Source organism: Mobula hypostoma, chromosome 4 (assembly GCF_963921235.1).
Source record: "Mobula hypostoma chromosome 4, sMobHyp1.1, whole genome shotgun sequence".
In the NCBI taxonomy this organism is placed as follows: Eukaryota; Metazoa; Chordata; class Chondrichthyes; order Myliobatiformes; family Myliobatidae; genus Mobula; species Mobula hypostoma.
This window is the reverse complement of record NC_086100.1, coordinates 135,685,375-135,711,724: the sequence shown is the minus strand read 5'-3', so window position 1 is coordinate 135,711,724 and position 26,350 is coordinate 135,685,375. Positions and strand designations below refer to the sequence as shown.

The 26,350-nt window shown below is 39.6% G+C and overlaps 1 protein-coding gene across 2 annotated transcripts in view; it reads right to left on the bottom strand.

The window, feature by feature from the left end:
* The window catches only part of intu (inturned planar cell polarity protein), a 117,862-nt gene extending 99,317 nt beyond the window's left edge, over window positions 1-18,545 (bottom strand). Inside the window, exon 1 of one of the 2 annotated variants that reach the window (XM_063046550.1) lies at window positions 16,386-18,545. In XM_063046550.1, the coding sequence (XP_062902620.1) occupies window positions 16,386-16,393 (8 nt within the window). In that variant the 5' untranslated portion in view covers window positions 16,394-18,545. Of the gene's footprint in view, window positions 1-8,284; window positions 8,824-16,385 lie in introns of those variants that run through there. The other variant, XM_063046549.1, reaches the window with a different exon arrangement.
* Between the last annotated feature and the right edge of the window lie 7,805 nt (window positions 18,546-26,350).

The following is a 26,350-nucleotide window of genomic DNA, read 5'->3' as shown; positions in this document are numbered from 1 at the left end:
TGGTACAACATCGTGGGTCGAAAGGCCTGTAGTGTGCTATATTGTAATATGTTTTAATTTAAAATAACTTTACAACCTCAGGATATTTTGAAGTTACATCACTTTTGAACTCCAGTCTCTACTGTCATGTAGAAATTAGGCAATACGAATGTATGCCAACTGAATCCCATAAGCAATGAACAAAGTCAAAGAACCAATTGTTGTGTATTTAATATTTCAGTAGTATTTCAGTAATATTGTAAATGTTATTTGATTAAGCATTCTTTGTTGTTTACATAATGCATGGTGGGTTACCTGTAAAAGTATGTAAATGGCATACATCATCATGCCACCACGTGATACATGCGGGCCTCGCTTAAAAGTAAAGATGAAGTTAGACTCATATTACTGGCTCTTTTTTTTCCTTTCAGTTAGTTTTTGTGTTTTGGGGTTACAAAACATAACAGTGGGGATATTAACCAGAGATGACTACCAATCTATGAATCACTGCAAGACTTCTGAATTAATAAACAAGTGCAGCGAGAAATGGTCAAGTAAAAAGCAACACTGCATGTGCTTCTTTTGAAGGGACAGACACAGTCAAGTTTTAAAAAAAAGGCAGAAAACTGAAAAATTCACAGTGAGTACCAGGTGATAATAATTATAAAAAAGGAGCAGAAATGGCTGGCTACATCAGAAAGATTGGTGCATTTGATTACACAACAGATAACTGGGTATTGTATATGGAATGGATTGAGCAATATATTGAAGCAAATGAAATCGCCAGTGAACAGCAAGTGCCAGTTTTGCTGAATGCATTGGGTTTAAAGGCATACAGTTTGCTTTGAAATTTAATTGCTCCAACCAAACCAGTTGAAACCAGCTTTGCTAATTTCATGAAAGTAATGCAGGAATATTTAGGACCAAAATCACTGTTGTTTGCAGAGCACTTTACATTTCATAAGCAGAATTAGAAGAAAGGGGTGTCAATTGCAGCTTACGTGGCTGAATTGAAGAGATAGTCTGAGCATTGTCAATTCAATGATGAGATAAATATATACTGAGGGATCATTTATTTTATGGAATCTTATAACAAAGCTTTCAAAAACAATTCCTAACTGAAGCACAACTTACATTTAAAAGAGCAGTGGAAATAGCTGTACTGATGGAAACAGCATACAGAGATGTAATTGAGCTGCAATCAGGAAAGTAAGTGTGAACAAGATTGCAATATCTAGACAGAAACTGATCTGGCTGAACAAATTGTATTACTATTGTGGAAGGGGCTCACATACACCTACCAATGCAGATTTAAAGGCAAAAATTGCAGAAAATGCAATAAAGTAGGACACATACAAAGAGCATGCCGAATAGACAAAAGTAAATGGACTGCACAGGGAGAGAGAAAGATAAAAAGTTAAGGTCAAAAAGAGCATTAATCTAGATGCTTTCCATGAAAAATTCTGGTAACGATGAGAGTGACACAGGACCAGGTAGCTATGAAATGTACAATATGAAAGCTAACAAAAGACAAGCAAAAATAAGAGGAAAAACTGCAGATGCTGGAAATCCAATCAACACACACAAACTGCTGGAGGAACTCAGCAGGCCAGGCGGTATCTATGGAAAAGAGTCCAGTCGACGTTTCGGGCCGAGACCCTTCAGCAGGACTGGAGAGAAAGAGATAAGGAGTAGATTTAAAATGTGGAGGGAGGGGAGAAAAAACACAAGGTGATAGGTGAAACTGGGAGGGGAGGGATGAAGTAAAGAACTGGGAAGTTGATTGGTGAAAGAGATACAGGGCTGGAGAAGGGGGAATTGAATAGGAGAGGACAGAAGGCCATGGAAGAAAGAAAAGGGGGCAGGAGCACCAGAGGGATGCAATGGACAGGCAAGGGGATAAGGTGCGAGAGGGAAAAGGGGATGAGGGCCGGTGAAAGCGAGTGTGAGGGGTCATCACCTGAAGTTAGAAAAATCAATGGTCATGCCATCAGGTTGGAGGCTACCCAGACGGAATATAAGGAGTTGTTCCTCCAACCTGAGTGTGGCCTCATCACGACAGTAGAGGAGGCCATGTATTGACATATCGGAATGGGAATGGAAAGTGGAATTAAAATGGGTGGCCACTGGGAGATCCCACTTCTTCTGGTGGACGGAGGGTAGGTGCTTGGCAACGCGGTCTCCCAATCTACATCGGGTCTCACCGATATGCAGAAGGCCACACTGGGAGCACCAGACACAGTATATGATGCCAACAGATTCACAGGTGAAGTGTCGCCTCACCTGAAATGACTGTCTGGGGTCGTGAATGGTAGTGTGGGAGGAGGTATAAGGGCAGGTGTTAACACTTGTTCCGCTTGCAAGGATAAGTGCCGGGTGGGAGATCAATGGGGAGGGACGAATGGACAAGGGAGTCACGTAGGGAGCAACCCCTGCGGAAAGTGCGGGGGGGGGGGAGGGAAAGATATGCTTGATGGCAGGATCCCATTGGAGGTAGCAGAAGTTTCGGAGAATTATGTGCTGGTCACGAAGGCTGATGGGGTGGTAGGTGAGGACAAGAGGAACCCTATCCCTAGTGGGGTGGCAGGAGGATGGGGTGAGAGCAGACATGCGTGAAATGGAAGAGATGTGGTTGAGGGCAGCGTTGATGGTGGAGGAAGGGAAGCCCCTTTCTTTGAAGGAGGAGGACATTTCCTTCATCTTGGAATGAAAAGCCTCAATCTGAGAGCAGATGCAGAGGAGAAAGAGAAACCGAAAGAAGGAGATAGCCTTTTTGCAATTAACAGGAAGAGGTTTTGCGCAGGTAACCGTTAAGAGTCCGTGGGTTTATAGTGGACATCAGTAGGTAAGCTGTGACCTGACAGATTGGGTGAACACTTTGCCAGCACCTATGCTCAGTCTGGCAGAAGAAGCAAGATCCCCCAGTAGCTAACCATTTTAATTCCACTTCCCATTCCCAGTCCATGGCCTCCTCTACTGTTGCAATGAGGCCACACTCAGGGTGGAGGAACAACACCTTATATTCCATCTGGGTAGGTTATCCCCAGTACCTCCCTGGCTATGATAACCTTAATGAAATAAAGACAATATTAAAAAAGAAAAGAAACTTCAGGTATATGCACTTTTTTAATCCATCTACATTGTGTGATCTGCTGAATGTTTCCAGAATTTCCTGTTTTAACTTCAAGAACTGAGATGCATGATGGTAAAAGTGGGATCTCCCAGTGGCCAACCACTGTCGCAATGAGGCCACAGTCAGAATTGGGGCAGCAACATCTTATATTCCATCTGGGTAGCTTCCAACCTGATGGCATGAACATAAATTTCTCGAACTTCTGGTAATGGCACCATTCCCCAACCTCTTTTCCATCTCTCACCTTATCTTCTTGCCTGCCCATCACCTCCCTTTGGTGCTCTTCCCCCTTTTCTTTCATCCATGGCCTTCTGCCCTCTTCTATCAGACTCCCACTTCTCCAGTCCTGTATCTCTTTCACCAATCTACTTCCCAGTTCTTTACTTCACCCCTCCCCCTCCCAGTTTCACCTATTGCCTTGTGTTTGTACGCCACCCACCTTTAAAATCTGCTCCTCATCTTTTTTTTCTCCATTGTTGCTGAAGGGTCTTGGCCTGAAATGCCGACTGTACTCTTTTCCATGGATGCTGCCTGGCCTGCTGAGTTCCTCTAGCATTTTGTGTGTGTGGAGGAGACATGCAATAAGGCTTACACCAGAAGTGAATGGAAAATTAATTAAAATGGAATTGGACACCGGCTTGGCTGTTTCAGTCATTCCACAAAAGGACTTTGAATGGCATTTCATAGATACCGAACTGAAGCCTACGGATATCCATCTAAGAACTTACACTGGAGAAAAGATAACTCCTGTGGGAGGGATATTTTTAACAGTGAAACACAACAGCTAACAAGCCACATTGAACTTGCATTTGGTAAAAGTGGGAGGGCCAGCATTGTGGAGCCATGATCAGCTGAGACAACTACAACTTGATTGGAGATTCATGCACCATTTGCATGGCACATTCACTGCAACAATGTCAGCTGAAAGCAAATTAATAATGTAGTATTCAAGGATGTCATTGTAAAACTCAAATATATCCTGGGTAATATAGTGTTAAATGAAGATGGCACTCCCAAGTTTTACAAAGCCCATCCGGTTCCTTATACCATCCATGATAAAGTAGCCAGTGAGCTAGATCACATGGAGGCTGAAGGAGTTCTTTCCAAGGTTGAGTGGAGCTCATGTGCAATGTCAGTGGTCTGCCAGGATCTGTGGTGATATTAAGGTCACCATCAACCCAGAACTGAAAGTAGATCAATACCCTCTGCCCAAGGTAGAGGATATCTTTGAAAACTTCTCTGGAGAAAAACAACAGCAAAATGGACTTAGCTGAAGCCTACTGGCAAATGGAAATGGAAATGCTTCTAATTATAAACATTCACAAAGGGCTTTATTGTTATTATAGGCTTAATTTTGGATTTTCATTTGCCCCTGCACTTTGTTATAAAGCTATGGACCAGGTGCTGCAAGGCTGCCCGGGTACTCAGTGTTGTCTGGATGACACCACTGTCACCTGTGAAGATGACAAAATCTCAAGACAGTGTTAAAAAGATTAGATTATGGACTCAGAGCACAATGCCACACGTGTGAATTCTTTAAACCAAGCATCACTTGCTGTGGTCACACCATGAACACACAAGAATTACACAAGTCTGCTGAGAAATTCAAGCAGTCTAGAATACCAATGCCAAAGGACAGATTGGGGTCCTTTTTAGGCATTGTCAATTACATCGTTCCTGTCAAACTTAGCTACTCTGCTCCACCCCTTGAATTTATTATAACAGATTGGAAAGAAATGGCAAAGGACAAAGCAGTGTGAGGTGTCTTTCTACAAGGTAAAGGAAATGGTGACTTTAGACACTGTACACACACATTATGATCCACATTGTTGAGAGAAGCTTGCAATACACTGTTCCAGATGCCAACATGTCAAGAAGAAATGTGTCCAGAGTCAACTCCAGAGCTGTCAGAGCCACTTTCTGCAGTCCCAGAGTCAACTGCTACAACCACCACAAAAGAGGCACCAGATTGTTTTCACATCTATAAAACTCACCTGCCAAGCAGCGTGACCTTCCTCGTCAGGAAAGACATTATCCCACAAGAGTAAGAAAGCCTCCACAGTAATTAAACCTTCAGGCTTCAATGGGACAATTTAAAATTTACCATGCTGTGGATGTTGAGATGCAATTTATCTTGAGTTGGGGTTTATAGCTAAGCAGGGAGGAATGTTGTGTATTTAATATTTCAGTAGTATTCGAATAATATTGTAAATATGTTGTTTGATTATGCATTCATTGCTCTTTACATAATGCATTGCTGATTATCTGTAAAGGTACATAAATGGCATAAATCATCTGGCTACAACATGATACGTGTGTACCTTATGTAAAAGTGAGACTCAATTTCCTAGCTTTCTTGTTTTCCTTTCAATTAGTTTTTATGTTTTGGAGTTACAAAACATAACACTAGTTAATTATTATTGCTAATTTTTTTGAGAGGAATGTGGGTTGAGAAGTACTACTTCCTTCCAGAAATCATGCCATGCCATCCATTCTGCATCTGGCCAGGCAAGTAAGAAAGACTTCATTTCATTTGACATGGCAGAATGTGCTCTGAATGCCGAAAAGTGCCAAATTACATACTTTACTCTTTAATACTGGTTTGACAACACGAACATCCCACAGACTGGGGCTTAAACTTGGTTATGATATTATAATTGCTGAAACAGCCAAGCTAAGGCAAAATTTATTTATGAAATCTGGTTAATCAACACAAGGAGTATGATTTTTCTTGAAACACCATGTTCACCCCATTATCCATTATTAAAATAAAACAATTTATTTCTAATTTGTCTTTCCATTTTACTTGGACTTGAATGGATACAATGAGCTGCAAAATCAGTTGATGAAATAATCACCTTATACACAAGAATTCTAGTGTTTTAATATTAATAAATATGCAAAACAGACAGGTAGAAGGGTGTGTAGGTCAAAGCATGGTTGTAGGAGTATGGTGAGAAAGGAGTGTCTGAATTTATTATAATTACTGTTATCTGAATCTGTATTTATGGGGGGGAAAGGAAAAGTCATCCTAAATCAGAGACCTTTTAATTTAGTTTTTAAAAAGTGGACATCAAAACAGTCTTTTACGGTATATGGACTTATACTGGTATAAAATAATGTATATTGTTTATTAAAGAAGATGATAAATTTTCCCTGAGTTTAGTTGTTCCCTACCAAACATTATTTTATGGCCTTTTAATATATTTGTAAAAACTGACAGCTGCACGTGATTCAAATGGGATTACAAGATTAAAGATTTAAATATTAATTTAAAGAATTCTTACCCCCAACTCCAAGGAAGGCAGAATGAAATTAAACGTTTGGTCTAAGGAAAATAAGTAGTCAAGCACCAATATTCACAACCCCAAAGATCCATGCACTTCTGAAAATGAGATGATTACATTATACATCTAAATTCATTGTCACTTCTCTGTTCCTAATTCATCCTAATTTTGAGATAGATTTAGTATATATATAAAATATATATTTATAATAGTTTCTATAATGCTTGGCAGCATATCAAGTTCATATTCAAAATAATTTTCAATTAAAGGATTAAACTAGATTATCACAAGTAACCACTTGCTTTTACATTTATTGAGGGAAACTGGTATGAAAATTTCTTTTGAGGGCCCAAATCACTCTCTGTGCCTATTCTAAGGCACAATAAAAAGTAAAAAGAATGGGACAAATGGGACCTCTCGAAATCTCACACAGAATTTTTTTAAATTGATTGGCCTTCCGTTGGTGGGGTTCGACCGCAAACCATAGCTGTTTACGTGATACACAAGCCAAAGGAATGGCAGAAACCAATACAGTTTGGCACCAGCGGCGTCGTAGGAGATGCCAGTCTGCCTTGAACTCAACATTGGACTGCCCTTGGGAATCCAGCTCCGGATTCTTCCTCGGGGTTTACTCCCGAAGCCTTCCCCATGAGTGGAAGACAGGAAGGCAGCAGAAGTTTGAAATGAGAGTTTTCCGCCTCCTCGATGAGCTGCCAACCACGGCTGACGAGCCCCATCTGCCCGAAGCGACTGGTTTTAAGGCGCCAGTAACCCGCCTTTGCCTCTACTGTCAGTAGAAACGGTTCCGCCCAGTTTAGTAGTGTAGCTACACATGAACGCCAGTGGATGGACTTGGTCGTCAGAGCCTATTTGAGACGCACGCCATTGGGAGCATTTAATAGGTAGTGGGATCTTATCCTCACTACATCCCCCGGCTATGACAACCTTAAGGAACCATTGTTTAACTAGATGCTTTATAAATGATAAGTTGTTCAGACCATAAAAGTCAAAATACCTAAATATCACTTATTAGATATCGCACAGCATGATAAAGATGCCGTGATCGAAATCTAAATTGCTCAATTGTTTTAATTGGAGTTATGATGTTTATATCTAAACACAAACACTTTCTTCGAGTAGACGATAACAAATTCTGTATCATTTTGTTGACCGTTTTGAGTATAAAATTTATCTCGAAAATATCGAGTGCTATTGAATAAGCATAACGCAGCAAATTTAACATTTCAAATCATTCTTTGTCCGCATCTGGCTATTAATTCTATTTTTATTATGCCATCTATTTTGTCATTCCACCCTTGGCTTTACTCTTAGGCAGCTAAATGCCGTTACATTAAATTCTGAGTTGCGCCGGCAGCGAAGCTCACTGCAACAATGCAACACTACTTAAAGAAAACAAGCATATATACCCATTTCGCGAATTTCATCTTCATTGTATGATTACCCCAAATAAGTAGTACATTTTAATAGCTGTTTAAAATCAATAAGCTTCATTAATCCTGTTATAGTCATACTTTGGGAGACGAGTAATATATTTCAGATTATTGCGGAATTTAAAATGCGACCCAAATTGTAGGCTGTCAGTCACATGAAACCCATCAACTAGAGCTATGAGAATTTTAATGAGCTGTAAGGTTTTACTGTCCATGTTTCCATACATATTTTAAGCCTAAAAGAAGATTTCTGCGCATTTTGAAACATAATAAATTCACAAATCATTTATTTTCTGATCATTATAATGCAACAATGATTCCAAGACTAACGACAAAAATAAATTCACTCCATATCTTTTGCTCAGATGACGTAACATTCCACGAGAAAGCCGAAACAGGTTTAAAACTGCCGTTATAGTCCATCGGGCACTCACCTATGAACAAGTATACTTTGCAATGAATCCAGCTCATCCAGATTTCTTTTTTCGGGTCGCGTAATGCCGTATTTTCCAACATTAAACATTATTCACTTCAGCTCATGTTCCAGTCGAGCGCATACAACCCGCGGTCATGTCGGACTGTTTATTTTCGCATGCAGCGCAAGCAAAATGCTAGATATGCAAATTGATGAGTTTGTAGCTTTACCTCCTTCTGGGATCCGAGCCTTTATTGCCTCATGTCTTCCGAGGACTGCAGGGCTATTATCCCTCCTTCGAAAGGATGTCAAGGAGCATTTCCAGACTGCTTCACCTATTCGAGCAAATAAAGCTTGCTCTCGTCTGAATGAGGTTAGAATTCAGCTGCCAATCATCGCGGGACAATGCGCCTTTCGATCCTCGCTTTGAAGAATGGAACCTGATATAGATCTGATCCCTGAAAACAGAGCTTTAAAAAACTCGTCAGACACGGCGGGATAAAAAAAATCCCCTAGACTTGTTGCCTCCACCGAAGCAGGTGGGTTCACCAACAACTTTTTAAAACTCGTCATATTTAATCCTCACAGATCCTAATGCCCAACTAGCTCCTCCCACCCCCACCGCTACAGCGTTCGTGTGGGATTTGCTGTAGGAAGGAGAGGTATGATCTCTGAACTTTCGCCTTTAACGTAATGACTCTTCTCCTTGCTGTACATTGAAAGCCAATTCCCTCAAAAGATTTGGAAAAAAAAACAATATACGCAATTCGGGAGTTAATCTCCTCAGCATTCACCTCTTTTATTAAAAAAAAAGGACACCATCCAAGACTGCTATGTCATTTCTATCCAGACTTGTGGTTTTGAGTCTGTTAAGAAGACTACATTTCTGTCGTGTAATGAACAATTCAGATGCAAAAATTGTAAAATATATTCACCTAGCATGTTGGAATTTGCAAAATATTGTAAAGCTAATACAAACAAGAAAATTAAACATCAATTTAAACATGCTGAATTAAAATGATTTCTACTTTCATAAACATTACACAAAATTAATTGCAATTTTAAATATAAAGTTAATGTGCTTAACTTTAAGGACAATCTATGTCATTGTCCGGTCCGTGAAAACCGCATTCCGGTTCATGGGTCGGTCCATCGATCCCTATTCCAGGTTTTCTGGTTTTCCCTTGTTCTGTTGGGTGCTTAGATTGAAGCACATGATTCTCATTTTGGGCTGGCTACATAAATAGCTCCTGGGTTCAGCTTCAGTTGCTGGACTGTTCCCTCCCTTCCCCTTCCTTTTGAAACCTTGCCTGCTGCCTTCGCCTGTGTCCTCACCTATTCTTGCCATCAAGTTCTACTGCTAGAGCAAGACCAGAGGCTTGCTGTGTCTAGATAAGGAACTGTCTCTGTGTCCATGCCTTCACTAGGTAGGTCTGGCTGTTTGCTGCTACTTAGTGTTGGGAACTGTCTCTGTGTCCACACCTTTGCTAGGTAAGTCTGGCTGTTTGCCGCTACCTTGTGTTGGGAACCATCTGTGTCCACGCCTTCGCTAGGTAGGTCTGGCCGTTTGCTGCTACCTAGTGTTGGGAACCATCTCTGTGTCCACACCTTCGCTAGGTAGATCTGCCCATTTTCTGCTACCTTGTGTGGAGATCTGTCTCTCAGTGTACTGTGTATGAGTCCTGGCCCTATATCCTGCTCCCTAAGAGGGGTCCTGACTCTGTGTAGAGTCCTGGTTCCAAGGAGGGGTCCCGGCTCTGTGTTCCTGTCTCCCTCGTCCACCAAGGCTCTGCATTCCTGTCTCCCTCATCCAAGTCTTAGCTTCGTGTCCTCATCCAGTTCTGGTCCCACGTCCTGCCCAGGAGTCCCGTGTCCTGCCGCCACGTCCAGTCCTGTTGCCTTGCCATGTCTTGTCCTCGCCTAGATCTGGAGTCCGAGCCCGAGTCAAAACCCAGGTTCCGAGCCCCTGTCCAGTCTCTGGCTCGGAGTCCTTGTCCAAGTTCCTACTTCCTCGTCCAGGTCTCACTTTCCTCGTCTTGTCCTAGCCCAGGCCCTGTATCCTAGCCTCGTCCAGGGCCTGTGTCTTGTCCAGTGTCGTTTCTTCCCCACTTCCCTTGCTTGCTTAACACACCTAGTCCTGTTCCTAGTACTTCAGTGTCTGTGTCTGGCATTTGGGTCCATTCCCAGCGCCCACCTCATATGACAATCTAACAGTTAAATTCATGATGTTTTGTCTCACATTTGAAAAAATATTCTTAATGCTCCTCCAGAATACATATGAATTTAATTTAACACTATCAGCCCTTAGATCGTAGAACCCATGCACCTGTAAAATGTATTTCTCAGTGTATCTAATGACAATGGGACTCATTGTGTCAATGCCTTTATTGTACCTTTTTATCCCTAAAAGTTGACATAAAGCATGTATGAATGTTAAAATATTACCTGAATTAACATAAAATTATCAAAACAAATTCAAGTGGCCTGACTTATAACTTTATATTGTACTGAGCATTTGATGGTGAAATTCCCAGCACAGCCAATTTTCTAATAGAGTCATAGAACACTACAGCACAGAAACAGAACCTTCTCCCCATCTAGTCTGTGCTGAACTATTAATCTACCTATTCCCATTGACCTGTGCTCAGACCATTGCCCTCCTTACCCCGCCTATCCATACATACATTCAAATTTCTCTTAAGTGTTGAAATCAAATCTACCACTTCCACCGGCAGCTCATTCCACACTCTTACCATGTTCTGAGAGAAGTTCCCCCTCCTGTTCCCCTTAAACATTTCACCTTTAACCTATGACCTCTAGTTCTATTCTCACCCAACCTCAGTCAAAAAATCCTTCTTGCATGTACCCTATCTATACACCTCATAATTCTGTATACTGTACCTCTAACAAATCTCCCCTCATTCTCCTACACACAAGGGAATGAAGTCCTATTCTATTTAACTATATCCTATAACTCAGATCCTCAACTCCTGGCAACATCCTTGTAAATTTTCTCTACACTTCTTCAATATTAATGATAACTTTCCTGTAGGTAGGAGACCGGAATGGCACACAATATTCCAAATTAGTTGTCACCAATGTCTTCTATTTAACAGGCCAACTCCTGTACTCAATAATTTGGTTTATGAAGGCCAATGTAGCTGAAGCTCTCTTTATAATCCTATCTACCTGTGATGCCATTATGGATCTGTACTCCCAAATCCCTCTGTTCTACCACACTCCTCGGTGCTCTACCACTCACCATCTAAGTCTTACCCTGGTTGGTCCTCCCAAAGTGAAGCACCTCACACTTGTCTGCATTAAATTCCATCTGCCATTTTTCAGCTGATTCATATCCTGCTGCAAGCTTTGATAGCCGTCCTTGCTATCTACTATGCCTCCCCCCCCCCCAAGCTTGGTGTCATCTGCAAATTTGCTGATCCAGTTTACTACATGTCATCCATATCATTGATATAGAATCAGAATCAGGTTTATTATCACTGGCATGTGACATGAAATTTGTTAACCTAGCAGCAGCAGTTCAATGCAATACATAATCTAGCAAAGAGAAAAAATAAATTAAATAAACAGGTAAATCAATTACATATATTGAATAGATTTTAAAAAGTGCAAAAACAGAAATACTGTATATTAAAAGAAGTGAGGTAGTGTCCAAAGCTTCAATGTCCATTTAGGAATTGGATGGCGGAAGGGAAGAAGCTGTTCCTGAATTGCTGAGTGTATGCCTTCAGGCTTCTGTATCTCCTACCTGATCGTAACACTGAAGAAAGGGCATGCCCTGGGTGCTGGAGGTCCTTAATAATGGACTCTGTCTTTCTGAGACACCACTCCCTAAAGATGTCCTGGGTACTTTGTAGGCTGGTACTCAAGATGAAGCTGACTAGATTTACAATCTTCTGTAGCTTCTTTCGGTCCTGTGCAGTAGCCCCTCCATACCAGACAGTGATGCAGCCTGTCAGAATGCTCTCCACGGTACAACTATAGAAGTTTTTGAGTGTATTTGTTGACATGCTAAATCTCTTCAAACTCCTAATAAAGTATAGCCGCTGTCTTGCCTTCTTTATAACTACATCGATATATTGGGACCAGGTTAGATCCTCAGAGATCTTGACACCCAGGAACTCGAAGCTGCCCACTCTCTCTGTTTGTCATATAGATGACAAACAACAACAGACACAACACTAATCCTTGTGGCACACCACAAGTCACAGACCTCCTGTCACAGAGGCAATGATCTATAACCACTCTTTGGCAAAGCCAATGCCTAATCCAGATTACTATTTCATCCAAATGCCAAGCAAGTGAACTTTCTTGACCAATCTCCCATGCACGACCTTGTCAAAGGTCTTGCTAAAATCCATGTCCACTGCCTTGCCTTCATTAACTTTCCTGGTAACTTCCTTGAAAAACTCTATAAAATTGGTTAGGCAGAACCGACCACACACAAATCCAATTTGATTATTCCTAATCCGTCCCTGTCTATCCAAATACTTATATATCCAGTCCGTTAGAAGTCTTTGGAGTTGGTGTGTGGAGGCAGTGTGCAGAGTGAGTGATTGTCTTGGACATTTTTCTTGTGATCACAAGACCCTGTTGGACATTCATAACGTAGAATACTGTAAGTCCGGTTCACTGGTTCATTGATGGTGGGAGAGCATAGCCTTGGTTCTAGCCGCCCAGGGGAATGACGCACTGTGGCACTATGGGAGAGAGCAGAGGCATGCGGGTGCACCGGAGTCCATGCTGGGTTGGGCGCTGGCCCCTCCCATCGGTGCAGCTCTCCAATGTTTGCTCGGTGGAATACAAGCTGGATTGTGTTCGTCTGAACCTGTGGTAGTGCACAATGATTTGATTGCTGCAGGCTGACGACATCATCCTACACCATCAATTTATAAGATATGACACTCAGAGACTTAAGCTATATTATATTTTTGTGTGACTGTATGTTTACTGTTATCTTATATGTGCAATGTGTGCCGTGTGCTGTCGATGACTGTTGTAACTGTGTTCTGCCCCCTGACCTTGGATGAATGCTGTTTTGTTGGCTGCTTTCATGGGTTATTCATATAAGGTTGAATGACAATTAAGCTTGTACTTCAACTAGTTACATCCCTTTCCAGACTCTTTGGATCCTCCTCACAAGTTGTAACTCAAGTTTGTATCTTCAGCAAATTTGGCTACAATTGTGTATAGCCAAACTATTGGCTAATCCAAATTATTAAAATACATTGTAAGAAGTTAAAATTCTAGCAGTGACACCCCACTGGATACCGATTATCAATTTGAACATACCCATGTATTCTAACACTGCTTTCTTGGTTTTCCTTTCTTTCTTTTTAAATCTTTTTATTGAGTAAGTATACAAAAAAGGTAAGCCATATAAACATTAATACAATGTTAAAGTATAATAAAATTCCAAAAGATAACAATACCAAAAAGAAAATACTACAAACAATGTAATTTAAGCATAAGAAACCAAGATAACATAATAGTATACTAAATTTTATATATATCAATGGAAAAAAAAAGAAAAAAAAAAACCCCAAAAAAAAAACCCACCGTGCAACTAACTAAAAGCAAAGCAAAGCAATGGGCTAACTTGAAACCAAACAGAGTTAAACTTAAAATCACGTCCTCAATCCCGACCTCCATTAAAACAGTGAAGAAAAAACAAGAAGGGTAAATATTACATTAAATGAAAATATCGAATAAAAGGTCCCCAAATCTGTTCAAATTTAAATGAAGAATCATAAAGGTTACTTCTAATTTTCTCCAGATTCAAACATAAAATCGTCTGAGAAAACCAAAAAAAGGTAGTTGGAGCATTAAGCTCTTTCCAATGTTGTAAAATACATCTTTTCGCCATTAAAGTAAGAAATGCAATCATTCTACGGGCTGAAGGGGAAAGATTACTAGAAATTTTAGGTAGTCCAAAGATAGCAGTAATAGGGTGAGGAGAGATATCTATATTTAATACCTTAGAAATAATATTGAAAATATCTCTCCAAAAAGTTTCCAAAGTAGGGCAAGACCAAAACATATGAGTTAAAGAGGCTATCTGCCCCGAACATCTATCACAGAAAGGATTAATATGCGAGTAAAAACGCGCTAACTTATCTTTGGACATATGTGCTCTATGAACCACTTTAAATTGAATTAGGGAATGTTTAGCACAAATAGAGGAAGTATTAACTAATTGTAAAATCTGCCCCCAATCATCCACAGAAATGGTAAGCCCCAATTCCTGTTCCCAATCTACCCTAATCTTATCAAATGGAGCTTTCCTAAGTTTCATAATAATATTATAAATCATAGCCGATGCACCTTTCTGACATGGATTAAGGTTAATTATCGAATCTAAAATATATATAGGAGGAAGCATTGGAAAGGAAGTAAGTATAGTACTTAGGAAATTTCTAACTTGTAAATATCTAAAAAAATGTATTCTTGATAAGTTATATTTATTAGATAATTGTTCAAAAGACATAAGGGAACCATCTAAAAATAAATCCAAAAACCGTAAAATACCCTTAGTCTTCCAAGTTTGAAAAGCGCGATCCGTAAAAGAGGGAGGAAAAAATATGTTACCTAAAATAGGAATCGCTAACCCGAATTGATTAAGATCAAAAAATTTTCTGAATTGAAACCAAATGCGCAAAGCATATTTAACTATCGGGTTAGAGACCTGCTTAAGACGTTTCGAATCAAAAGGAAGAGAGGAACCTAAAATAGAACCAAGTGTATAACCCTGAACAGATTGTAATTCCAATGCTACCCATTTAGGAATAAATAGTATGTCCCGGTCAAGTAACCAAAATTTCATATGTCGAATATTAATAGCCCAATAATAAAATCTAAAGTTAGGTAATGCTAAACCTCCATCTCTCTTAGCTTTCTGTAAATGTATTTTACCCAGTCTCGGATTCTTGTTCTGCCAAATAAATGAAGAAATTTTAGAGTCAACTTTATCAAAAAAAGATTTAGGAACGAAAATTGGTAATGCCTGAAACACATATAAAAATTTTGGCAAAAAAAACATCTTAACTGCATTAATACGACCAATCAAAGTTAAATATAAGGGAAACCATTTAGATGAAAGTTGAGTAATATGGTCTATTAATGGTAAAAAGTTAGTCTTAAATAAATCTTTATGTTTACAAGTAATTTTAATCCCAAGATATGAAAAGTAATTATTAATCAATTTAAATGGAAATTTATAATATAAGGGAAGATGTTTATTAATCGGAAAAAGTTCACTCTTACTAAGATTTAATTTATAACCTGAGAAAAGACCAAATTGTGCTAATAACTCTAAAACAGCAGGAATGGATCTCTCAGGATTAGAAATATATAAAAGTAAATCATCAGCATAGAGTGATAATTTATGGGACTTTAATCTCCGAGTTATCCCAGTAATATTTAAAGATTCTCGAATAGCAATTGCAAGAGGTTCTAATGCAATATCAAATAATAGGGGACTAAGAGGACAGCCTTGTCGAGTACCACGAAAGAGAGGAAAAAAAGGTGAGTTTAAGGAGTTAGTACGAACCGAGGCTACAGGGGAGTAATATAACAGTTTAATCCAGGATATAAATTTCAAGCTAAAATTAAACATTTCAAGCACCTTAAATAAATAAGGCCATTCTACTCTATCAAAAGCTTTCTCGGCATCTAAAGAAATAACACACTCAGGAACATTTTGTGAGGGAGTATAAACGATATTTAACAATGTACGAATATTATAAAAAGAGTAACATGTATTGCGGAACATCAGTCGGCTATATCTGGTCTTCAAAAATCCGCGCAACAAAGTGAGCTTAAGATGGGGAAAGTCGAAGAAACAATTAATGTAATGAAGAAGAAACTTGACTTTTTGACTTTTAAAAACTCTGACTTGGAATCTAGAATGCGACGGCAGAATTTACGAATGATTGGCGTCAGGGAAGCCGTGGAAGCTAACAACCCTATGAAATATTTCTCCCAACTTTTAAAAGATGCATTCCCTACTGTATTTCCTGACCAACCACCGCTACTGGATCGTGTTCACAGAATCCCATCATACTCGTCTAGGTCAGATAGACCTAGGCATGTTATCTTACGTTTTCATTACTTTCAAGACAAGGAGAGACTGTTTCGATTCGCTCGATCTAAAAGTTTCATTGATTTTTCGGATCTTAAGTTCCGATTCGTGGAAGATTTCAGTAAACCAATCTGGGACCAATGGGTCCGTTACAGATCCGTGATGTCGGAATTCTATAAGATGGATTTAAGACCAGCGCTGCTGTACCCTGCACGTCTAAGGATTCGCATGTTAGATGGAGCTCTTCGTTTTTTTGATTCTCCATCGGATGCCCAGAGTTATCTGGATCAACTTTCATCTTCAACATCTTAATTGCCTTTTTTTAATTTTCTCCGTTGATCGGAGGCTGTGAATTGGTTGGTTTTAACTTTTCTGTGCCCTATTTGGGCAGAAAAGTTTACTTTTGATTTCTTAATATGGCTGCTAAACTTTCTTTTTAACTGCGTCATTTCTTTCTTTTCCCAGGGGATTCTGGGTGGTTACTTCCCTTTTGTCATCTTACGTATTTCCTGTGCGGCCTTAAATTTTGTAGTTTTTTTAAAAATTTTATTCTGTTTTGCTTTTTATAATCATTTTATGTTAATAATCCTATTTTTTTTGTTGCTGTGTCTATTCATGAGTTTGAGGTTTATTGTGGTTTTTTTTAATATATACTTTCCGGCTTTTGTTCTGTTCTGTGTGTATTTTAATTGAGCTAACTTTTTTTTACTTATTTTTTTTACTGTTTTACAATTAGCTGATCCTTTTCATATTTATACCTTTTTTTTAGGGAGCGTATACCGGAAGTCATGGGGGTAGTTTTAGCGCTTGCTTCTTTCTGGCGGGTCTGCTTTAGATTTCGCCTTGGGGTCCTGGGGTGGGGGGTGGTGGGAGGGGCTTCACGTTTTAGTTTGTTTCTCTTTGGGCTATATACATTATTGAAGTATTGGTTACGTCCTTTTCCCCGGTATCTTTTGTATGTTCTGTTTCCTCTCCGGGTCTGTGGGTCGCGCCTATTGTCAATCCTCCTTGTTATGGGTTGACTTTAGGATTTATGGAGTCTATTATTAATTTTGTCTCCTGGAATACTAATGGTCTTAATCATCCTATTAAAAGGAAAAAAGTTTTTAAAGTGTTCCGGAGACTTAAAGCACAAATTTTATTTTTACAAGAGACCCATGTACGGAGGGGGGACAGACTACGTTTTTTCAAATTTTGGAAGGGACAACAATTTCATTCGAACTCCAATGCTAAGATTCGAGGCGTCTCTATTTTTATAGACTCCTCAGTTACTTTTATACAACAGGATATTATCTCTGATCCGAATGGTAGATTTTTATTGGTTAGTGGTTTATTATTTAATAAAAAAGTAGTTTTGGTTAATGTTTATGCTCCTAATATGGATTGTCCGGAATTTTATAAATCATTGTTTGATCAGTTTCCGAATTTGAACGAGTTTTCATTGATTTGGGGCGGAGATCTTAATACCTGTTTATCTCCAGCTTTGGACCGTTCGGCTCCTTTACGGACTTTACCTAATAAATCTGCAAATTTGATTAACTTTTTCCTTTCTGATTCTGGGTCGACGGACATTTGGCGTTTTCTGCATCCTCAGGAAAAAGATTTTTCCTTCTTTTCACATGTTCATCATTCCTATTCAAGAATTGATTATTTTTTCATTGATTCTCGTCTCATTCCTTCAGTGATTAAATGTGATTATGATTCTATAACCATTTCGGATCATGCTCCACTTAAGCTTTCTATTAAAATTATGGCCAATATACCAAACAATAGATAATGGCGTTTTAATTCGCTGTTGCTTCAGGACTCGGACTTTGTTAATTTTATGAATGAACAGATTGAGCTTTTTTTTACAATTAACCATACAGAAGATATTTCGGTTAACACTCTTTGGGACACTTTTAAAGCCTATATTCGGGGTCAGATTATTTCGTATTCCGTTGCTTTGAGGAAGAAACAGAAGCAGGAGGAGATGGTAATTGTGGTCAAGATTAAAGAAATTGATAAGAAATATGTTATGGCTCCTTCTGAGGAGCTATACAAACAAAGAACTGAACTTCAAATGGAACACAGTTTACTACTCTCGTCCTCGATTGTAAACCAATTAAAGAAAACAAGAAGTGATTTTTATGTTCACAGTGATAAAATTGGCAAGCTGCTGGCTAATCAATTGAAATCTAATTATGTTAAATCTCAAATCAATCAGATTTATAACCAAAATGATCGATTGATATTGGATCATGTGGGGATTAATCAAACCTTTTGTGATTTTTATTCTTCTTTATACCAATCAGAGTCTCCTCGAGATTCTAAATATATGAATGATTTTTTAGATAAGTTAGACTTCCCTCTGATTTCACAGGATATGTCTTCTTTATTAGATACTTCCATTACAATGGATGAGATTAAGAATGTTATTTTTTCTATGAATCTGGGGAAAGCTCCTGGCCCTGATGGGTTTACCGTTGAATTTTATAAATGTTTTGCTTCTTTATTGATTCCTTGGCTCTATAAGGTTTTTGAGGCTTCTTTGAAACTTGGTAAACTTCCGGAATCTTTTAATAGAGCATCAATTTCTTTAATACTAAAGAAGGATAAAGACCCTGCTCAATGTGCATCTTATAGACCAATATCTTTATTAAATGTTGATTCTAAAGTTTTTTTCTAAGTTATTAGCCAATAGACTAGAAAAAGTACTTCCTTCTATTATTTCGGAAGACCAAACGGGTTTTATTAAAGGTCGCTTTCTTGGTTTTCCTGGGTCTCTATCCACACTAATTATTACCCAGAATCCCCTGTACACTTGCACTGTAACCTTTCTTTGTCATGAGTTACCTTATGAAGTAGCTTCTGAAAATTCAAATATACTACATCTTTATAGTTTCTCCCTTTGCCGTTTGTAACAAAGCCAAAGTGCTCTTACAAACTTGTCAAACACGATTTCCCTTCAATGAAAACATGCTGACTCTGCTTGACTGTCTTATTTTCTAAATGTTCTGCTATTACCTTCTTGATAATGGATTTCAACAATTTCCCAATAGCAATTGTTATGCTATCAGCACAATAGTTTTCTGCTTTCTCTCTCTCTTCGTGAATGGATGGCTGTGTTTGATGTTTTTCGATCCTCTAGGGAGTTTGGTAGATTATAAACAGTACATCAACTATCTCTGTACCCACTTCCTTTAAAACCTTAGATGCAGACAATGAAGGGTCTTATTAGCCTTTAGCTCCATTACTTTGCATTTATTTTAATGATAGGGATTGCTTTAAGTTTTTCTTTTCCTATAGACCCCTGATTATCTTTAGTTTTGGGGATTTTTTAGTGATTTCCACAATGACTGATGCAACGTAATTGCTTAGGATTTCTGCAGATTTCCTATTCCCCTTGTTAGTTCCCCTATCTCATTCTCGAAGGGATTAATGTTTACGGTAGTCACTATCTACATTGTTCTATACCTGTAGAGTCTGTTATGTTATTTCATAGTCATCTCCCTCTTTCTATTTATTATACTTATGCTTTGCAAGTTTCTGAAAGAATATTTCAATCCTCCAGCATACTAGGAATGTTCCCAACATTGTAAGCTTTTTCTTCAATTTGATAGAATCTTAATTTTCCTTAATTAACCACGAATGTTGTATCGTTATTGCAGAACCTTTTGTTCACATGGGAATATGCCCTTGAGATTTATGAAATATCCCTTTAAATGTTTGCCACTGTGATCTGTTGTTTTGTTTGTTAACCTATTTTTATGGTCCACTTTAATCAACTTGATGCTGACACCATTGTTGTTGCCATTATTTAAGTTTAGGACACTGGTTTCTCATCCTAGATTGCTGACACTCAAACTGAATTTTAAGTTCTACATGCTATGATCACTCTTTCCTGAGAATCTTTTCCTGTGAGATCATTAAATAATTTGTCTTATCACAAAATACCAGATCTCACTGTATTGATCTACGAAACCATCTATGATTTCTTCCTGATGACTTCCTTTGTCAATTGATTTGTCCAATCTGTTTGATTAAAATCATTTAGAATATGATTAGAACTTAGTGGTGTTATGTGCCCCGTAACTGGGTTGCCAAACCAGCAGAAATGGATCGCTCAGTTGGAGTCTGGATTACTAGAACTAAGAAAGTTTTATTAAAGAAACAAGCAACACAGTACTCTAATCAAAAGGATAATGAATGCAACAGTTCAGCAATGATAAACATACATGTACACAGAATTCAGATAACAGGATCAATCAAGCTCTATCGTTGTCTAGGGGTAAATGACCAGTTTCAAAGTGACGCAAAGTTCAGTTCAATTTAGTTCAGTTCAGTTCGCAGTGCCGTGGCGATGGACAGTGGGGGGAAGGAGAGAGAGAGCAAAAACGAATGAATATTCAAGGCTTCCAGACAGACCTTCGCAGTCAGCTTTCGGGCGAGTCCTTTGTGATGTCATCTGAGGTCACCGACCGTGACCCCTCCGTTTCCAGATACGATCGTTTCCCTGCGCTGAACCTGGCACCCAGGCAAGGGTGGACACACACCAGGTTCCCCCCGATCGTGCCTTTCCACCCTGTGCGTTTATGGCCTGGTACTTCCCACCGACTTGTGAGAGGCGCACCGCTTCCAGGGTCTCGTTACCTCGGGTGTCGTGTGTGTCCTGCCTTAGCGAACCTGTCCCTTTTTATCCCCCTGCTGGGGTATTGCCTGTCCATCACTTCAAACAGTTCAGGGTTCAAAGGGGGAGCCGCACTTGACAGCTTTCTCCTTCTGTTACTCTCTCTCCCGTCCCTTCATTACACATCTCCAAATGCTGCTCCATTGTTTTCCTTATCTCTCTCTCTCTCTCCTGGAGTCAGGTGGCAGACCAACTGCTGATTCCACTGGTGCCAGCCCAGGCCAGCTACATCTTAATCTATGTGTATTCTTGTCACAGTGGAAGCACACAGATAGGACAGAAAAAAGAAGCTAGAAAAATATTGATGGTGATATTATATGGAGCTGAGAATCAGAGCTGAAAAGCAGATGATATTTTGTTAATTGTAGCTAAAATACTTAAATGGTTAAATATTACAGTGTAATCTTAATTAAAAGGCCAATGAATGAATTAACACAGCACCACAAACAATGTAGAAACTTGTGAAAATGTGTTTGTAAAATATGCTGGAACATTAAAACATACAGAGTATATTATTGAACTAATGGAATACAGGGATTGAAGAACGTGTGAGGAAATAAGGGAGCAGGCTGTTAGGCTGGCAGTTGACTGAAAGAGCTGTCATTTACTTTGGTCATCTGGGTCATTGTGCCTGAGTTGTGCTGGAAGTTTTGATGTACAATATAAATGAAACCCCTCTTTACTGGGCATGTCTGGGAATGCAGCTTGTTAGCCCCTCGCTAACAGCTATTGGACTCCGCGGCGAGGAACCCACCTTTCTCGGGCTCCATATGTCTCGGGTGTATTTGACTTTGGTCCTGCCAAACCTGTGAGGTTGGGATGTCTTGCCCACCCAAACCCCAGTTTGTGTGAATGCTGTGTGACTTACTGCCCCTGCAAATGCCCACTGAAGAAATAACAAATCGTACACTGCATATAATTATAAAGAAAGTATATGTAAGAATGCTAACTTAACCTTTTCTTATAGAAAAGAAAGGGAAAAAACAAAAGGGGTCATCATTACTAAACAGTCAAATGTGCACTTCAAGTCACGTGATTATGAAGTTTTCTTTAATTCACGCGTAGGACCCTCGGTCTGCATGAAAGCACACACCACCTTCTGAAAGTCACTCAGAATCCATCTCAAACAACTGGGCTCTCCCACGGGAGTATTGGTCCTTCCTCCTTGAAGCCATTCATCTGCACAAAGCACGTTGTCCAACAGGGGCGGCATCCTCAGCCATCTTCCTTCCTTTCTTCTCCAGCTCCTGCCAACAAGACCTCAACCCACACCAGTGTCCCTCACAAAAACTTCTTTACCCAGCATTCTCTACAACCTTCTCCCAATTCCAGCACCCTGACTGGCTGACACCACATTCTTAAATTGAACAACAAAGCCCCCTATCTCAGATCAAACCCAAATAAGCTGAAAACAGAACAGACTGCTCTTATAGAATGGCTAAAATGAAATATCGATACCACAGAAGTAAAAATCTTAACTAGGTTGTTATATAAAGGTATTGCAAGGCTCTAACGCGGGGGTTCCCAACCTGATGCCCAAGGAACCATCAGTTAATGGTAGGGGTCCATGGCATAAATAAGGTTGGGAACCCTTGCCCTAATGGGAAAGTATTTGAGTACTAAGGTTGAAAAAAAAATTGACAAGATATTTTGCTTGCAATATGCATTAGTGCATCTGAAACTATGTCGTATTTCAGATAATGAAAAGTTGTTATTTTCTTATAATGAATCATATTTTCATCATGCTCCAGACTGGTTGGATACTCTGAATGAGATGCTTTTCTGTCTTTGCACTTTATTACTTTTCCATGGTCTATTTTGTGGAGAGCCTGCTGATGCACAATGTGCAATGGAGCCTCAGGTTATGCATTGGAAACAGGAACGGAAGAATGTCTCATGTCCACTTATCCCTTTTCCCAAGTGTTCAGGGAGCCATGCTCTTATCTTCAGCTGTCTTACACAGAGACTAAGATATTCCCATTTCATGGGGACAGAGATCAGAGAACTCCATGAGCGAAGTTCCAGCCGTACACCTAAGACTGCATTGTTCGAAAAATTAATGATTTTTAATTTAAGAAAAAAGTCATATATGTTCAATGTAATGTGAGCAACTATTCTGTCTCACTTGTCCAATTGCTTTGACTCTGAGCACAACTGAAACTTTTTTGCCTACTGATCGCCAGGAAGAAGGAATGAAATCTAGGTAGGTTTCTTTAACTGAAGAGCTTTAATATTTTCCTTCATGCAAAAGTGGAGAGAAAAATGAATATAAAGTTAGGCCAATCAACAATGGGTTTAATTTTCCTTTATTCCTGCAGCAAGTATCTTCAGCTCTGACAACGGAAGTGTCAGACCAAGAATGTTCATTGTTACATCTACAAAGGCACCTTAACTGTTTCCAGGTTTATAATCCATGCCCTAATATATGGCAATGAAGGTGATAGATCAGCCTTCTTGAATTGTAGACCCCATCTCATATGTTGATTTTGCTGAGATTCATGTTGAAGAATTGCTCAGTAAACATCTAGGATGGATATTGCGCCCCCCCCTTCCCTATTCCTTACAAGCTCTGCATGCTCACAATTCATTTCTATTACAAAGAAATGGTTACCAACAAGCCATGTTTTGAGCAACTGATTTAAACAAAGGTATTTGTTAGCAAAATGTCCTTTAGTGCTTGCCATATCACACTAATCTGTAAGAAGTGATAATTCCTTTAAATACTACAAGTATGGGTCCTACCTTACTGCTTAATGAATGTTCTGATGTGTAAGGTTAAGAAGTACTAGTTGAAGTGTAGAGCTGCACAACATGTAGAGAGACTAAAGAGATTTCCAGTATTAGAAACATAGAAAACCTACAGCACAATACAGACCCTTTGGCCCACAATGCTGCTGAACATATACACAACGGGTTAACAATTTGAACTTCGCCCTTAGTAAGTGTACAGGGACAGAATGCATATATTAAATGGAAGGATTTTGAAAAATGGAAAATGCTAATTTTCTTCTGCTGGCAGTGTTGCAAAACCTAATAATAGGCTATTTAAGGTATTGTTTACCTTGCAGAGGCTCTATTGATAATAGATGCACATTTCTATCCAGCACAAATATATGATTTCTGGCATTTTAATGGATTGGAGACTCTAGGTTATTGTAACTATAAGGTACTGCCCTAGTTTTGAACTGATTTAAGTTTGGAACCAACTGCATTGTTTTGTAGTAATATTTTTGCATACAAGATGGTTTTCTTTTTAATTCTAAATGTAGCTTAGAACTTATGAAAGTTCTTTAGAACATCTACTTACAGGAATAAAGTCTATATTAATTCCTCAGTTCACCCTAAATGATTTTTGATTATTTTAATTGTATCTTTGCTATCTAGCTTGCTATTAAGGGCTGCTAACTTACTTATTTTACTAATTTACTTAAGTTATTTTAAATATTTCTAAGGTGCAGAGATGTGATGATCTTGCTTTCTTGTTCTTTCCTATTTGTACATTTGCAGTTTCTGAGTTTTAGTCTAAAATCAAGCGAGTATTTCCAGCATATGAAAGTCATCTGTTGAGTGTAGCAGATATCTTGATGGATTCATCTGGAGTGGGTTTGGGAATTATGTAATCATAAACAGAGATACTGAAGCCCTTAATGCCATTTATGTGGGTAAATACCGTCAGTTGTAGAATCTCCTGCAAAGTACAGATGGAATGTCTTTGATCAGAAGCATTAACTGTGTTTCTCTTTCCATAATTGCTGCCTGACCTGCTGAACTTGTGTCCAGAACTTTTTGCTTTTATTTCTCAAATCCAGGCCATTCTGATTGTAGATGTTCTTAATTTCAGTCCTTCTATGTCTCCTTACCTCCACATTTCTTCTGCAATTGCATTTAAGATAAAGTGTGAAAGCTTCCAATTTCATGCCAGTGCCATGCCTAAACCAATGTCTGGATTTCCCCTCGTTTTTCCACAGTAAAACCCAGCTTCCAAAAAGATATGGACCTTAAGTAGCACAGTAGCCTATCTAAGCATCGGCGGCAGCCGAGAACCACCAAAAATGGTGACACGAGGAATTCTGCAGATGCTGGAAATTCAAGCAACACACATCAAAGTTGTAGTGATGGCATGAACATTGATTTCTCTAACTTCCGCTAATGCCCCACCTCCCCCTTGTACCCCATCCGTTATTTATTTATATACACACATTCTTTCTCTCTCTCTCCCTTTTCTCCCTCTGTCCCTCTTACTATACCCCTTTTCCATCCTCTGGGGTTTTCCCCCCTCCCCCTTTTCCTTCTCCCTGGGCCTCCTGTCCAATGATCCTCTCATATCCCTTTTGCCAATCACCTGTCCAGCTCTTGGCTCCATCCCTCCCCCTCCTGTCTTCTCCTATCATTTTGGATCTCCCCCTCCCCCTCCCACTTTCAAATCTCTTACTAGCTCTTCCTTCAGTTAGTCCTGACAAAGGGTCTCGGCCCGAAACGTCGACTGTACCTCTTCCTAGAGTTGCTGCCTGGCCTGCTGCGTTCACCAGCAACTTTGATGTGTGTTGACCAAACACGGTGAGTTCTTTCTCCTTGCATAGGGGTTTTTCTTATTTTTTAAGCCATTAAAGAGAGACAGGGTCTAGTGGAGTGGCCATCGTTAGGATGGGGGTTGGAGCCAGAGTGGGAACTTAAACGCTTCGATGAGAAGAGGCTGAAGCCAAAGAAACAGGTAAGAAGGGTGGGTTTTTCCTTTCGTTATTGCTGACTTGGTCTTGGTTGTACGTAGTACAGTGCAGGCAGGATGGCAGATATGGTAGTGGAATGCTCCTTCTGTAGGATGTGAGAATTTATAGCACCTAATGGTCTCCCTGATGACTTCACCGCCAGAAAATGCAGCCAAATCCAGCTCCTTAAAGACTGCATTCAGGAATTGGAGCTGGAGTTGGATGAACCAAGGTTCATCTGGGAGGCAGCGCAATTGATAGATAAGACTCTTGAGCTGGTGGTTAAACACAGAGTGCAGAATTCAGGGAGTAGATGGGTGAACACAGAGATAAAGAAGTCAGTGCAGGATCCCCTGTGACCATTCCCCTTTGGATATTACTGATGTCACGGTCCGGTCCGTGAAGTCTGCGTTCCAGTTCACGGTCCGGTCCGCGGACTCCAGACTCCGGGTCTTCCAGCTGTCCCTTGTTTCAGTTGGGCTTAATCATAGGCACCTGATGCTTATTTTGGGTCTGGGAATATAAGTGGCCCTGGGTTCGAGTGTGGTTGCTGGTTTGTCTTGTCAGTGTCCTGTCCTTGCATCTGTTGGGTAAGCCAGGCTGTATTTG